Source organism: Corvus kubaryi, unplaced genomic scaffold (genome assembly GCF_017639235.1).
Source record: "Corvus kubaryi isolate FWS band 111438036 unplaced genomic scaffold, C.kubaryi_AGA036_p1.0 37396, whole genome shotgun sequence".
Classification (NCBI taxonomy): domain Eukaryota; kingdom Metazoa; phylum Chordata; class Aves; order Passeriformes; family Corvidae; genus Corvus; species Corvus kubaryi.
Genome location: NW_024581135.1, coordinates 15,674,046 through 15,688,031, shown reverse-complemented (window position 1 = coordinate 15,688,031; position 13,986 = coordinate 15,674,046). Strand labels below are relative to the sequence as shown.

General features: G+C 59.8%; 2 protein-coding genes across 4 annotated transcripts in view; both read left to right on the top strand.

Moving 5' to 3' along the window:
• The window catches only part of NHEJ1 (non-homologous end joining factor 1), a 43,622-nt gene extending 34,516 nt beyond the window's left edge, over window positions 1-9,106 (top strand). For 2 of the 3 annotated variants that reach the window (XM_042041067.1, XM_042041068.1), the window contains exons 6-8: window positions 7,904-8,021; window positions 8,263-8,363; window positions 8,655-9,106. In XM_042041067.1, the coding sequence (XP_041897001.1) occupies window positions 7,904-8,021; window positions 8,263-8,363; window positions 8,655-9,071 (636 nt within the window). In that variant the 3' untranslated portion in view covers window positions 9,072-9,106. Of the gene's footprint in view, window positions 1-7,903; window positions 8,022-8,262; window positions 8,364-8,650 lie in introns of all 3 variants that reach the window. The other variant, XM_042041069.1, reaches the window with a different exon arrangement.
• A 3,600-nt stretch (window positions 9,107-12,706) lies between these two features.
• IHH (Indian hedgehog signaling molecule) overlaps window positions 12,707-13,986 on the top strand; it is a 13,290-nt gene continuing 12,010 nt past the window's right edge. Inside the window, exons 1-2 of the mRNA XM_042040528.1 lie at window positions 12,707-12,817; window positions 13,375-13,493. Of these exons, the coding sequence (XP_041896462.1) occupies window positions 12,707-12,817; window positions 13,375-13,493 (230 nt within the window). The remainder of the gene's footprint in view (window positions 12,818-13,374; window positions 13,494-13,986) is intronic.

Sequence of the window (13,986 nt, the reverse complement as noted above, 5' to 3'; positions counted from 1 at the left end):
GCTGTCCCCAGTGTAATCCTTCATGAAAGAGAACCCTCTGCCCTGCTGCATCCCCCTTGTCAGGTGGCAGTGCTGCCTGACCCTAAATCACCTGCCACTCCCAGCCTGATGGATCACCATGGAAATAGGGGTGCTTCCCCCCAGACCAGCAGAGGGTCTGGGGTCTGTGGGCAGGGGTCCAGACTCTGGAGGCTGCAGAGCAGGGCTTAGGATGTTAGTAGTCTGTGGGGAGAGGCTTGGTGCCCAGGAACTGCAGGGCAGAAGTTGGTACCATTTTGCAGAGGGATTGGGCTGCTGTGAATTTCAGCTGCTGAGAAAGGGAGGCATTGTGGAGCAGGGTTGGGGATCCTGGGGGGCCATGAGGCTGGGGGCAGGCTTTGTCCCTGGGGCAAGGGCAGGCTTGGCTTGGGCTCCCCGAGGTTTCCTTCCTGGCCCATTGAAGAATCGCTGGCTTGTCTGAAGGATCATTGACCTGTGGATTTCCTGGGCAGCTAGTCCCTTTCATGTGGCCGCATGCAAACTCTCATGACATCACCACGGGCTGCTCCTCCTGGAGACAAACCCAGTGCTTTTTAGGGTTTTGCCTTCCCCCCCACCCCAGCCTGTGTGTTTTGGCCAGGGGGGACCCGACGAATCACGTCCAAGAGCAGCCACTCTGGCAGGGAGATGGTGCGCAGGGCTGGGGGGCAGGGAGAGGGCAGTGTGTCCCCCCCGTATTGAATAAACATGGGCTGGCCAGGGCTGGAGGGGGCTTTTCCAGCCTGGACCACACCCCGGGGGGCTATTTTTTGCCATGAATGAAAGGGCTGTGTGCTCACAAGGCAGGCTGGCCTCCTGCCGCTGCTGCTGTGCATGGAGAGCTCTCTTGACACTCAATCCTGGTGCCTGGCTGGGGACCAACATCTGCACTGAGCACAGCTGGGCACTGCCCGTGGGACACCTGGGTACCTGGAACAGCTGGGCACTGCCTGGGGGGACACCTGGGCACCTGGCATAGCTGGGCACTGCCCATGGGACATCTGGGTGCCTGGTACCAGCTGGGCACAGCCTGGGGTGACGCCAGCAGGCTGCCATGCCTGGGAAACACGGATTGTCACAGGGCAAGGAAGTGATGGTGACTCAGTGGCTGTGCCAGCAGCAGTGCCAGGGCTGCTGGGGCAAGTTGGACCCAACCCTACTGGGGCCATGTGCCTGGGGAGTTGCCTGAGGCAGCCCAGTGGGGAGCCCTGCTGCCCCCCTGCCCCACACAGAAATGCTTCCTGCTGCAGTTTCGGGTGACAATGGGGCAGCATCCCCAGGGGCTGCCCCTATGGCTGCACCCGTGCTTGGGAGGAACTGCAAAGCCACAAGGGTGGAGCAGCTGCCTCCTGCTCAACCTTGGTCCTAAACACGCCCAGATTCCCCCCAAAAGCCCCTAATCCCACCTGGCTCAGCACCAGCTTCCTCTCTGGGCCCTGTTAGCTCAGCTAATCCCTTGTGTGCCAGGTTCAGGGATGTACTGGGTGCAGTAGTTCCATGGTTGTCCCCCTGTCATCCCCAGATTTTGTTTCTTGAGTATGAGGGCTGCTTTGCCAGTTCCCTGCCCTGACCCACACTCCTGCTGCCTCTGTTACACAGAGATCCAGGGGAATCATGAGTGCTTGTGCCCATGAATGAGTGGCCTGTCCTTGCTGGGTGGAGCTGAGGTGCTGGATCCCACCCTTTGCTGTTCCTTATCGCCACACAGCATCCTTGTGATTCACCAGGTGTGGCTCCCTTTCCATCACCCCACTTTGCAGGAAGTTTCCTGGCCAGCCCCCCCATGAGCTCTGTGCAATAACAACAAGCTGGGATGAGCTGGCTGGCCTTCCTGAGCAACCCTACAATAACAGACCAGTGCAATGTGTCCAGCTTTCCTGAGCAGACAATAATAAACCCGCATGAGCTGGCACACTTTGCGGAGGAATCCTACAATAATAAGCCTGGATGATGTATCTATATTCACCGAGTCAGCCTAAAATAACAAGGCGGTGTGAGCCACCCAGCTTCCTCACAGATAAGCAGGGTCTCTGAGCTGTCCCCCTGGGAGAGGAGGCATACTGGCCACCAGGTCTCCATGCCTTCTGCTCTTGACCCTGGAGAAGGCACCCTGTGTCAGTGATGGGTCAGGTTGGTGGAGGTGAAAGCTATAGGTTCTATCAGCCTGTGACTCTCCCTTCTTGGAAGCAAGTCCTCACTAGTCCTGGCATGCTGGGACCTGCCACACTTTTTGGGACCTGCCTCCTTGTCCATCTCCCTTGCCAAACTGGCACCCAGTGCCAGCTTCCCCAGAGGTTTTCCTGCTGTTACCCCATGGGCTGCTGGACAGGAGGACAAGTGCCCATGGTCAAGCTGCGCAGCAAGGCCCAGCATCTTCCAGCATTGCCCAGGTGGGGAGGCAATGCTAGTGCTGGACACAACTCTTTTTCAGGGAGTTTGTTGGCACTTGGGCAGGGGGAGGGCTTGGATGCCCATGGGTTTGCTTGGCAGCATGGCAGGAGGGCCTCTTTCCAAATGGGACGGGGTAGGGACGGTGCCCACTGAGGGTGGAACCGCTCACCCCCTGCCAGCGTCCCTGCCAAGCCCCAAGCTGCTCCTGGTGGGTTGGTCCTCACATGACTGGGAAGGAGATGCTGCAACCTCCTGCCCCACCTCTGCTCTGCCGCCGACCCTCCTTTCCCTGGGATTTATCCCTGCCCGTTGGATGCAGGAGTGAGTGGGCAGAGCAGGGATAGAACCCCCCCAGCATCTCTGCATGGGGGGAACCAGCATCCACCCCGGCGTGGCGGCGGCACAATGCAGAGCCCCCGCTGCCACCACGCCCCTCCGCTCAGTGTCTGCGAGAAAGGCTGTAACCCAAGCCACAGAAGCAGCACAAGGAGAAAAGAAAAGGGTATTGAGCGGCGGGGCTGCTGCGGTCGCCGGCCAGCATAGACTGCTGGTTGTTAAGTGAGTGCCTCGCTTGCAAAGGCTGCCTTGATGAAGTGTGAGACAGCACTTACGGAGGGACGCGGGCAGGCATTCTCGCTCCATCTTCCGCTCACAGTGCCGCTCTTTATGTGCCTGACATTTGCTCGCTGGAAAGGCCCCTGAAGTCAGGGGGAAAGGAAAACATTGCCGGCAGCAGGGCCAGAGCGGTGCTGGGAGGAGTGCTGTGCCATGCCGGGCTGGGCTGGGCTGGGCCGGGCTCCGATGCTCCTCTGTCCCGGCCTCACCACTCGCTCTTCCCCGGGGTGACCCCTTCACCTCTCAGCAGCTCTCCGGCTGCCTTCCCCTGCCGGCACCGCCACTTCCTGCCAGGTGTGCTCAGCCTGGCTGCCTGCCTGTGAAGCCCTGGCCATCCTGCCCGTGCCTGCTCCAAGGGCGGGCTGGCAGCACCGCCAGCTCTCCTAGCTGCCGCTGCTGCTGCCGCTGCTGCTGCTGCTGCGTGTCCCTTGGGACTGCATGGTAGGGCAGATGGGGACAGTGACAGTTCGAGCTCAGGGCTGGTCCTTTAGCCACCTGCTTCTGGAGTATGCAGTGCCCCACGGAGTAATGCAGGCTGGGGTGGGTGCAAGTAGATCTAAGGGCTGGAGGAGCTGGGAAAGGGCATCAGTGGTAAGTGTGGGGCACCTCGGAGTGCCTGGAGGCAGCTCTGCCCCCAGGGAGAGGGCTATTTCCCCACAAGGGAGCTGGGGCAGGATATCCGGCCGATGTACCCTGCTTCATCCCAGGGAATAAGTACCCCCTTTCCTGCCCTTGATACCGGCTGGAGGGGGGCAGTTCAACTCTCTCCATCTATTCTCTTGCAGACAGATCCTCTGCTGCTGGAAGAGGGTGGGTGAGCATCTACCTGGATCCCAGGGTGGGTCTCTCCCTAGCCTGACATTGGCATAACCATGGGCAGAGATGCCCAGCATAGATCCAGCAAGCCATGCCAGCCCCATTCCCAGGAGCCTGCACAAAGTTTGTGGCAGGGTAGAGTGCCAAGGGCAGCCTGGCCCTGAGGCACAGGAATGCACCAGCCATGGAGCCCTTCCCTTGTCCGCTGTGGACTGTCACAGCATCGCCAGACTTCATCCACACCAGTGTGGCAGTGGCCGTGCCCAGTGCCAGAGAGCCAGTCTGCCATTCCTGGTCTGCCACTCCACCACGCCGCTTCCGCGGAGCCCGCTGGCGGGGACAGCCTGGGGAAGCCATCCTCCCCCTTGGCCCACACCCCTTGGCTCCCGCCCCTGCAGGAATTATTAAGTGTGCCCCTGTGGAGCATGTGCTGAGGCTGGCCACGGGAATGTGGGCAGATCTGACATACAAGCCACAGCAGCCAGGCTGTAATTTCCAAACAGGCCCCATTCGCTCTGTTTTCCAGTTAAAAATATATTAAAAAATAGGAATGTGGGATTTGTAGTGAAGAATGTTGGTAACCGCTTTGAACGTCTGGTGTGATAATGAAAGGGTCAGTCCCCAGCTTTGAGCATGACCGATTTAGACTCTGGTGCTTGGCACTGGAAGGGGGGCCCAGCATGAGCCAGCCTGCCTGCAAACCCGTCCTGGGCCAGGGAAAGGTGATGGTTTTGTGCTGGTGGCATGGTGCCGGGGTGGGTGATGTGCCCCTTCTGCTCATACTGCAAATTGCTGTCCCTTATGGCCCCTTGAGAAGGGAGTCTGGGCAGGGGGTGGGTAAAGGCAGAATGCCTTGGAGATAGATTCTGTACCCTGCCCACCACTGACCCTGCTACATCTCCACGCTGGGGTGCAGCCCCATAGCCCAGCCCTCTGGGTTGGGGTCACTGAGCGAGGCTGCAGCCCAGCTCCCCCTGAGCTGCCCCTCCACACCGTGGAGCTGTTGGTAGCATGGCTTGCTCTCAGCACGAGGTCAGGCACCTGCCCCCCTTTGCTGGGCACCCCCCCAGTTGCAGTTCAGGGTGTGCTGCGGAGCCTCCCGTGCCGCCTCCACAGCCTTGAGTCCCTCCTGATACGGGGGCATCCCACTTGGCCTTGTGGCCAGGTAGTCATAACAGGCCAGACAAGCCATGCCAGCTCCCCAGGCATCACTCTCTGGTGCCTGGTGAGTCGTGTGGAGCAACTCGGCCAGCACTCCCCCAGCGGCCAGCCCTCTGCTTGTGCGGCTCCCCGGACCTCAGACATCATGTTTATCCTGGAGATGGGTAATCAGGGAAAAACAAGTCACCAGAGATGAGGGCTGATGTCGCAGTGGGGACAACTTGTCTGCAGCAGGGTTCAGCTTCGGAACGGAGCAGTGGGGCAAGGACGAAGGGGAAAATCACCTGTAGCCAGGGCTTGTCCCCCATCCAGCCCTTTTGGGGACACTTCGTTGTCCCTCTCAGCCTTCGGGGCCATCAGGTGGCCGGTGGCTGGCACAGCACGCTCTGCTCCCTGCTGAGTCATAGCTCTGCAGGGAAACGCTTCCAGCTCTGGTTAGAACCCATTTCCCTCCGGGGCTGTGAAGCGCAGCCTCCCAGTCCCGTCGCGGGCCAGCTCCGGCCACCCCATGGCCCCGAGCCCGCAGGCTCCAGCCGCCGGGAAGGGCAGCGGCAGGAAGTGGCCGCTGACTCCCAAATTCCACCCTGGGCTTTCTGGAGCTAAGCCCTTCCTGCAGGCGTGGGCAGCAGGTGCCCTGCACCTGCAGACCCCTGTGCCACCCCGGATGCCCAATCCCCCGAGGAGTGCTGGGCACTCCTCCCAGTGCCTCTCCAGGGTGCCACCTCAGTGGGTGTGTGTGCTGCTCTTGGGGACACTGTGCTGCTGCAAAGATGGTTTGCCCCATCCCCAGGGACACCATGGGGACATTGCTGGCTCTGGGCAGCTGGGGCTGAGCACTGAGTGAGCAGCTGCCCTGCCCAGATCCTTGCTTGAATGCTGTGAAGTGGAGCAGCGTGAGCAGCCCTGGGCCTCGGGGCACATCCCAGGTGCCATCCTGATGGGTTGGAGCAGAGGAGATTGGGCAGCACCCTACACCTGGATGCATAGCCTGCCCCATTGCCCTGGCATTCCCCAGAGACTGGTTGGTGGCAGGGAGAGGGGATGGGCACCATAGTAGTGGCACCCAGAGCTGGCACCTGGCTCTGCAGGGGACTCTCCTGCCCTCCTGGGGCACTGACCCACGCAGCGCTATCTAGTACACTTTGCTCACTTCACTGCCATTCCTGACTTTCCTGGGAGCTGCTGTTTGCTTTTCTCTGAATTATGACTCCAGCTTGTGCCTTTGATCTGGGCTGTGTCAGCCACCTGTGACCAGGCCCTCTTCTGCCTTTGAAGTGCAGTCACCTTCCCAGCCTTGGATGCTGCTTTTGAAACCTTGGGTGCAACTGTTGGCTCTGTGGGGTGAGACAGTGAGACAGCAGGGCAAGAGCATCTTTGGGGTGCCTGAGGTGCTCAGCATCCCTCCTCCTCCTCTCTGGGACCCTGTCATGAGCCAGTGCAGCTAACAGCTTGGCGGCTGGGTGATGAGGCATTGAGAGGTGTGCTTGCCCAGTACCAAACAATCCCAGGGATGCTGGTGGGATGCTGGCAGGATGCTGGGAGCAGAGCATCGCTCCCTCCAGTGGCAGTGGGCAAGGACAGAGGAGGTGACCTGTATAGCAGTTGGTCAAAAAGCAGATGCCAGTGCCATGCATTTCCTACAGCCAAGGGGCCTTTCATGCCTGTGACTCCAGCAGAAGAGATGAGACCTGCATGGAAAGTGTCTCTCTGGGCACCAGCCAACCCATCCTGGCATCAGCCCTATCCTCCCACCCTGTCTGGCAGGGAGCAGTGAAGAGGGCTCAGCCTACCCATTCTGCCCCTGGGAAGCTGGGGTCAGGCTTTGGACTCTGGCCTTGAGTGGGTCTGAGTGTCCCCATCCCCTCCCCACTTTCCTGGCCCGGAGAGGATCCTACCTTATCTGTTACACTTTGTTCTCCTGCTGTCTGGGTGTGGAGCAGGGCAGAGATTAGTGTGTGCAGACCTTTGACACACACACACACAAACACACAGAGAGCCACACAATCAGCCATGCGTGCACCCGCAGCCATGCTCATCTGCACACTGCTGCACACACAGTCCCTATGTACGTCATCATGCTCACACTCACCTGCACTTGTAGGCCCACACTGTGCCCCACACACCCCCCGCAGCAACCCCTCCAGGGCACACACGCGTTTCCCCATCCCTGCACGTTTGTTTGCTCACTGTGAGCTGTGTTATGGTCCCAGTGGAGTGTGGCGCTTCCCCAGCCCGCCAAGATCTCTCATGTGCATCAGCATGGCCCAGCAGGAAAGGTGGCATGCCACTGGCAAGAGGTGCAGGCAGGAGGAAGGCGGCTTCCCATGTCAAGTCTGGAGGGAATAAAAATGTGTGCAGGGAGGCAGGAGCTGTTCTGGCAGACGGGGAGCAAACCTGGGCATCCCTCAGTTCACTGTCGCCTCATTTTCAGTTTCCGTGGGGCCACCAGAGATGCCTTGTGCTGGAGGCTGTGGTGGCAGGCAGTGGCTGCCTGTTCCCACCTCTTAATGAGGTCATGTCCCTGCCCAAGGCTCGCTGTCCAGATCTGCAAGCTGCAGCCCGTGCTGCTCCAGGCAGGGAAGCCAGAGCCCTTCCAGAGCGATCTTATCTCCAGCATTTCATGAATGACCCAAAAGCCTCTGCAGTCTGCCTCTCAATGGGAAGGCAACGCAGTGTCCAGAGCAGGTGTGTGGGTGTGTGCACAGCTGGGAGCAGCCACATCCCAGCCAGTGCCTGAGCTGCCTGTTCCCACAAACTGTGCTGCAGTCCTGGGGTGAAACAGATGCAGCCTGACAGGCAGAGGGGGGCACAGCCCCTTCTCTGCCCCACAGCGGCACCGTGGCAGGGTGACCTGGCAGATGATGTCCTGGCAGGGCGATGGTGCCTCTACTCTCTTCCACAGACCCTGCCCCGGATCTGCGCTGCGGATGAAGGGCGGGAGTTTGCCTCTGCTCTGCAGCAGCTCTACACTGCAGTGACACAGCAGGAGGCCAAGCAGGCTCGGAAACGGCGTTGCTCTGGTGAGGAGCTCCTTGGGCTGTGGCATGGGGAGCATGTGATGCAGCCATCCCCTCGACTGCTGAGCCCCATATCCTGGGGGAAGTGTGGCCCCGGATGCAGCTCACCCCATGCAACAGTGTCCCCCTTTGCTTTCCCCCCATGGGCTGGGCTCCCCATCCAAGCACAATTCCTGGAGTGGCTTTGGGCAATGCCTCATGCTCCCTTATCTCAATCCCAAATTGCGTCTTTTTCTGGTACCAGAGGATGACATGGACACAGCACCCACTGCAGAAACCACAGAGCACCCCCATCCACCTCCTCCATCCCAGGAGGATGAAACATCTTCCAGCAACAGAACCTCGGTGAGTGCTGCTCTAGAACAGTCTGTACCAACGGCAGGATGGGGACCACATCTCCTTCCTGTCCTCTCATCCAAGCACTGTGCCCATCCAGGATGGGCTCGGAGTCTCAGCTTGGTTCCTAGCCCATTCTACCCTATGCATCCTGACTGGGGAGTGTGTGATTGCGGATGTGTATGTATTTTGCACTCCCACAACAGAGATGACAGGAATATCACTGCTTGCACACTTGCACACACGCTGCATGACCCCCCAAGGTGGAACTGACACTGCCTCCTCTTTGTTTCCAGCCAGCCTCCTCCCCAGCTCAGAAGCCCCGGCTGCCTGCAGCCAAGGCCAAGCCAAAGAAGGCAAAAGGGCTCTTCAGCTGAAAGATTGCTGCCAACCCTGCCAAGGGTCTCTGCTTCCCCCAGCATCCAAGAGAGGAAGTGCAGAGCACTCATGCATCATCTACCTCTTCTCTGCATCTCCTGGTGGACCCTGCCCAGGTCATGGTCCCCTCCCAAGATGTCTCCATTTGGGGAGATGGAGCTCCTTTCTTCAACAGTGTTTCAGGAAACAGCTTCTCTAACTCTTCCCTGGTGCAGAGTTTGCCCAGGCTTCCTCTCATGGCAGAGCCAGTGCTGGACCTGGGAGAAGTGGGAGGGATGCTGCCAGTGGATGTGGGACAGCTGGGGCTCTGGTAGAGCTGTGGGGTTTGGCTGCTCTTGAGTGGGTTTTCAATAAAAGGCTGTGTCTGGGTGGGATTCCTTCTCCTTCTCTGTCCCACCAGGGCTGTAGTGTCTAGGAAGGGATGTAATCACCAGTGCTGCTGGGTCCCCCTCAGGCCAGTCCTGATGTCCCAGGGGCTTGCAGTGACTCTGGACAGTGAGCAGGTGACAGCAGCTCATTGCTGTGGCACAGCACAGCCGCTCCCAGCCATGCTGTGCCTCACCCTGAGCAGCAGTATGTGTTTTGGGGTGTGCACAAGAGGATGCCCAGATCATGGGGGCACAGCATGCTGAGGGGGCTAGAGCCCCTGTTCCTGTCCCACACCAGGATACACACTGTGTGCTGGTGCCTGCAGCAGCAGGCTGGCAAAGGCCCTGGATGGGCTGTGGGGCACCCTACATTTGCAGGCACCTCCACCATAGTTACTGGGCAGGTGATACAGGGTTGATTCATGCTTTGGCCTCCAAGGAGCAGGAGACAACCAAAACACTAACACACTGAATGCTCCCAGGCCTGGGAGCAGCCCTGGAGCAGCTTACAGATGCTCCCTGGACACAAAACACCACTTCCATCCCTTCCCACCCCATCCATCCATCCATCCATCCATCCATCCATCCACTCCTGTTCTCCTCTTCCAGCCCCTGGGTCATCATGCTTCCTTCAGGACTGGAACCCTATTCCTGTGTCCAAGCCAGGTCCTACAACAGCATGCAGAGAGCCAGGCAGCAGGCAGGCTGCAGCCAATGGTGCTGCTCTCCTGGGACAGGGACCCATGCCCCCAGCTGTCCTGCTCCCTGGGGCTGGGCCAGCTGCAGCCATGCTGCCTGTTCTCTTGGGCAGAAAGGGGGAAATAAAAACATCCAGAGCAGTCCCTGTGTCTGTAGAAGGGGAATGAAAGGGCCTTTGCTGGGCCACAGCCGACCAGTCCCAGGGCCAGTGCAACTGGTTGCTTTTTATATTTCCTTTCTTAGGGAGCAGCATGCAGGGCAGGGTGGGTGGTGAGAAGGGAAAGCCATGGGATGCGGAGCTTGTGCCGACTGTCGTAGCTTACGCATCCTGCATTTTCCCATCTGCAAGCATCTTATCTTGGCAGCTTTGAGTCTGCCTGCTAGGCACTTGCCCCCAGGGAGGGTCCTGCTACTGGCTGAGGGGTAGGACTGGGGCAGCAGGAGTTTGGCAGTTCAAGAGTTTCCTGTATCTTCTGTCGCCAGGCTGTCCCTGGTGCAACCCCTACTCCGTCCATATGGAGTCCATCTCCTGGCGCAGGAGCTGTTCTGTTGCAAGCCTGGTCCCTCAGCTCCCTTCTGGCTCTGGGGTTTGTGCTGTTCCCCCGTGCATGCCAGCACATTCAGGAATGCTTATGGCCCCTGTGAGGGCATCTGGCTTGTCTATCCCCTTCGGGTGTGAGGAGACATCACAGGGAGAGGCAGGGCTGAAACAATCCCAACCTGGCTGTGCCAGTGGCTGGTGGACTCTGTGGGGGAGGAGCGGGTGGTGCAAACCAGCACCTGCACCCCTGGGTCTTTCTGGTGAGTTACTGTGTCTCTGCTTCTCCCTGGGGTACTCAACCCTGGGGGGAGCCAGTCCCAGGAATGCTGCAGAGGTGTTGCTCATGAGCCCTGTCCTGCTGCAAAGTCTCTGTGGAGTGTCCAGCAGCCCTAAAGACCTGCTGCACGGATAGATCCTGTTCCGTTCACCCCTCTCCCAAGGCAAGGGAAGGTGTGGATGCAGGAGCATGGATGGGGGGTAAATAAAAGCAGGAGAGTGAAGACAGTAGGAAAAAGAGCTTTGCCAATGTCCCCCAGGGAACCGCAGGGACCCTGGCCCTCAAGACTCCAGCATGGGGCCACTGGTTCCTCCCTGGCCCAGGTTGTCGCCAGCTCCGGGGAATGTCACTACACATTGTCCCATCCTGTCCCGCTGGGGTCTCCTTCCCTGTCCCCACCCCCTCCTCCCTGGAGCCGGCTGGATTTGAGCTCCCGACACACATTAAAGGCCACAAGTTCGGCCTTGGCCTCCATAAATTTGATTCCATAAATATTAGTTTTCTCAGGGTTTAATGAAGCCGTTATGCTGGGCACGGCCCAGCACCCCGACCCGTGCCCTTAATAAGGGCTCTGTGGCCTCGATTAAAGGGACCTTTCAATCGCTGTCAAGTATTTTTAGAAAAGGAAAAGAAAAAAAAAGAGAGAGGGGGAGAGAGAGAGAGAGAGAGAGGGAAGAAGACGACCAAGGCAGCGAATAGGGAGAGGAAAATCCCAAACCCGTCCAGTGCAAAAATAGAGAAATAGCACCACCTAGACTGCCTGGCTCGGCTCCGCCGCCCGCTCGCCCTGCGCAGAGCCCAGCTCCGGGCAGCCCTGGGAGCCCAGCAAGGGGTGCGCAGGATGCTGCACTGCCGCTCGCGCAGGGACAGTGGGATGCGGTGGTGGGGAGAGCCGAAGGACAGAGGAAAGAGGCACTGGTGCACTGTCGGAATGCAGGCAGGAGCAGTGCGTCCTGCCGTCCAGGCCAGGAGTCCCGGCGGTGCCTGAGAGTGGCCGAGTGTGGAGGGAAATGCCATGTGATAAGGGACAGACGCTGCATCTCTCCCACCTCCACTGTAGCAGCAAGGGTCCCTTCCCATCAGTTGCCCAAGCAGGAGTGCCCCTCCCCAAGCAAATTTTCTCTCTCAAACACTGGTTATGCCCACCCTGTCTCAGCCTCCAGCTGCCTCCTCATACACCCAGCCTGGCTACCCTATTGTGCCTGATGTCCCTGTCCCACTCAGCCCCATGTGCCCGTGGGCTTTGCCTGGCAGGAGCACTGGCTGACATTGGGAATGCTGCATGGACAGGTGATGGACTCTGCACACAGCAACAGGGCACTGTCACTGCTCGCTGTGGCCAGAGCCGATGCACAGTGCCACAGCCCCTGCATGGGCAGGAGTTGCTGTCACCATCAAACCCAACTCCCTGCCTTCCACCCTAGGCCTCCATGGGACAGGAATACTGTTACCAGCAAGGGCAGGGCTAGGCTGCTTACTGTGAGCCTGGAGCTGCTGGGAGGGGGACAGAGGCTTGTGACATGCACACTGCATGCTGGCAGGCTGCAGAGGTTATTTGGAGGTCTGGGTTTGTGACACTGGCATTCATAGGGAACTTCTCCCTGGGGAAGTGCTGCAGCCTCCAGATGCAGTGTTATCCCAGATGATCCTGCTTCACAGTCTCTTGTGATGTGCAAAGTGGGAAGCTAGGTTCGTTCCTTTTGTTGGGAGTACAAAACACCCTAGAAGATTCTGTGAATCTAGTCCAGGGGTCCATAGAGTCTAATTTTCCTGTGCTAGTGATGCACAGAGACTTGTGTCCCTTCTGCATCCCTGAGAAGCCAAGGGCAAGGTTGGCGAATGGTGCTGTGGTACATCCCCTCTGCTCTCTCTGCTGATGCCCTTATAATGCTCCACTGGAAGGATCAGCTGAAGAGGTGTAGAAGTGGGGTGGCCTGGGGCTGCTGGCCAAACACCCTAGCTTCATCATGTGCAGGAGCAGTGGGATATCTGCCTCTCACCATCCTGCTCAGTGGCAGGACGTCATAGAGGCTCTGGGAGCTGGTTTTGGGTAAGCAGTATGAAAACCAGTACAAAAACCTGATGGACCATGGCTACTGAGTATGAAAACCTGACGGAGACACCTCTGGCCAGCTGCACTTTGCTCGCAGCTCCTGCAAAGGAAATGGTCTACTGGGGGCAGTGGATAGCAGCATCCCAAGTCTGTGGGTGATGCTGGCTCCCCCGCCTGCATCCCTCTTGCCCAGGTTGCTCGGTGCTGCTGAGACCAGCAAAGCCCTGCAGCCAGAGCTGGATGTCTGGCTGGCTATTCCAACCTGGCCACTGTGTATCCCTATGAGTGACCTGTGCCCTGTGCCCACTGAAGAGCTGACAAGGGAACATCCCTGAGAGAGTTGTGTGTGTGTGGGCATCCCAAGGCACTGCCTCACCTGGGAAGATCCTAGGGAACCAGAGGGTGTGCAAGTGGACCTGTGCCGGACCCCTCCCCGGCACACAGCTGGGGGAGAACCGGGGGGGGGGGGGGGGGCGGCCCTGCAAACCCTCGCTCCTGAAATCAGGGTGTTATATTTACTTTCCCCTTTTGGCAGCTAGAAGGGGAAGCCCATCCCAGCCCCTCATTGTTGTCTCAGCGAGTTAATCAGATGCCATAATCCTGTTGTGGAAATATCGGGCCTCCCTGGAAACAATGGGGAGCGAGAATATTGTGGTTAAATTTCAACCAGCTGCCTCCCTGCTCTGTTTGATCCCCGCCCGCAGGCCCGGGCCCCTGGCGAGCAGGCGGCGCGGCGGGGGCCGGAGCCCCGGGGGTGCCACCCCGCGCCCACTCCGCCGCGAGGGAGCCCCCGCAGGACGCCCCGCGAAGGGGGGCAAAGGGTGTGCGGCGGGCCGGGAGCGCCTTGGGGCGGCGGCGGGGCTGCCCCGGGGGGCAGGTGGCGGCGGGCACCCCCAGCGGGGTGGGCTGCAGGGCTCGGCAGGGGGGAGGAGGCTGCGGGCGGCCCGGGGCAGGTTCCACGGGGAGGAGGCGAGAGAGGGAGGGCGCTGGGAGGCTGGGACACGGGCAGGGTGCGGTCCTGGCGGTTCCCGGTCCCGGATCTCTTCAATTTCCCCTCTCACTCCTGCCCGGGGAGCGGAGGCAGCAGCGGCTCCGGCTCCGGCTCCAGCCCCGCCGCGCTGACCGCTGAGGCGCAAACCGCGGAGGGCTCCGGCAGCGCCGAGCCCCGCGCCCCGCGCCCCGCAAGCGGCCGCTCGCCTGCCAAAACAAACGGCCCTTCGCTATTTATTGCCGCCGGCGGGCCACAGCAGCTCAGAGCGGGCCGACGCCAGCCCGCCGCACCGGGCAGCCGGAGCGCACCCGCGCCGGGCAGCCGC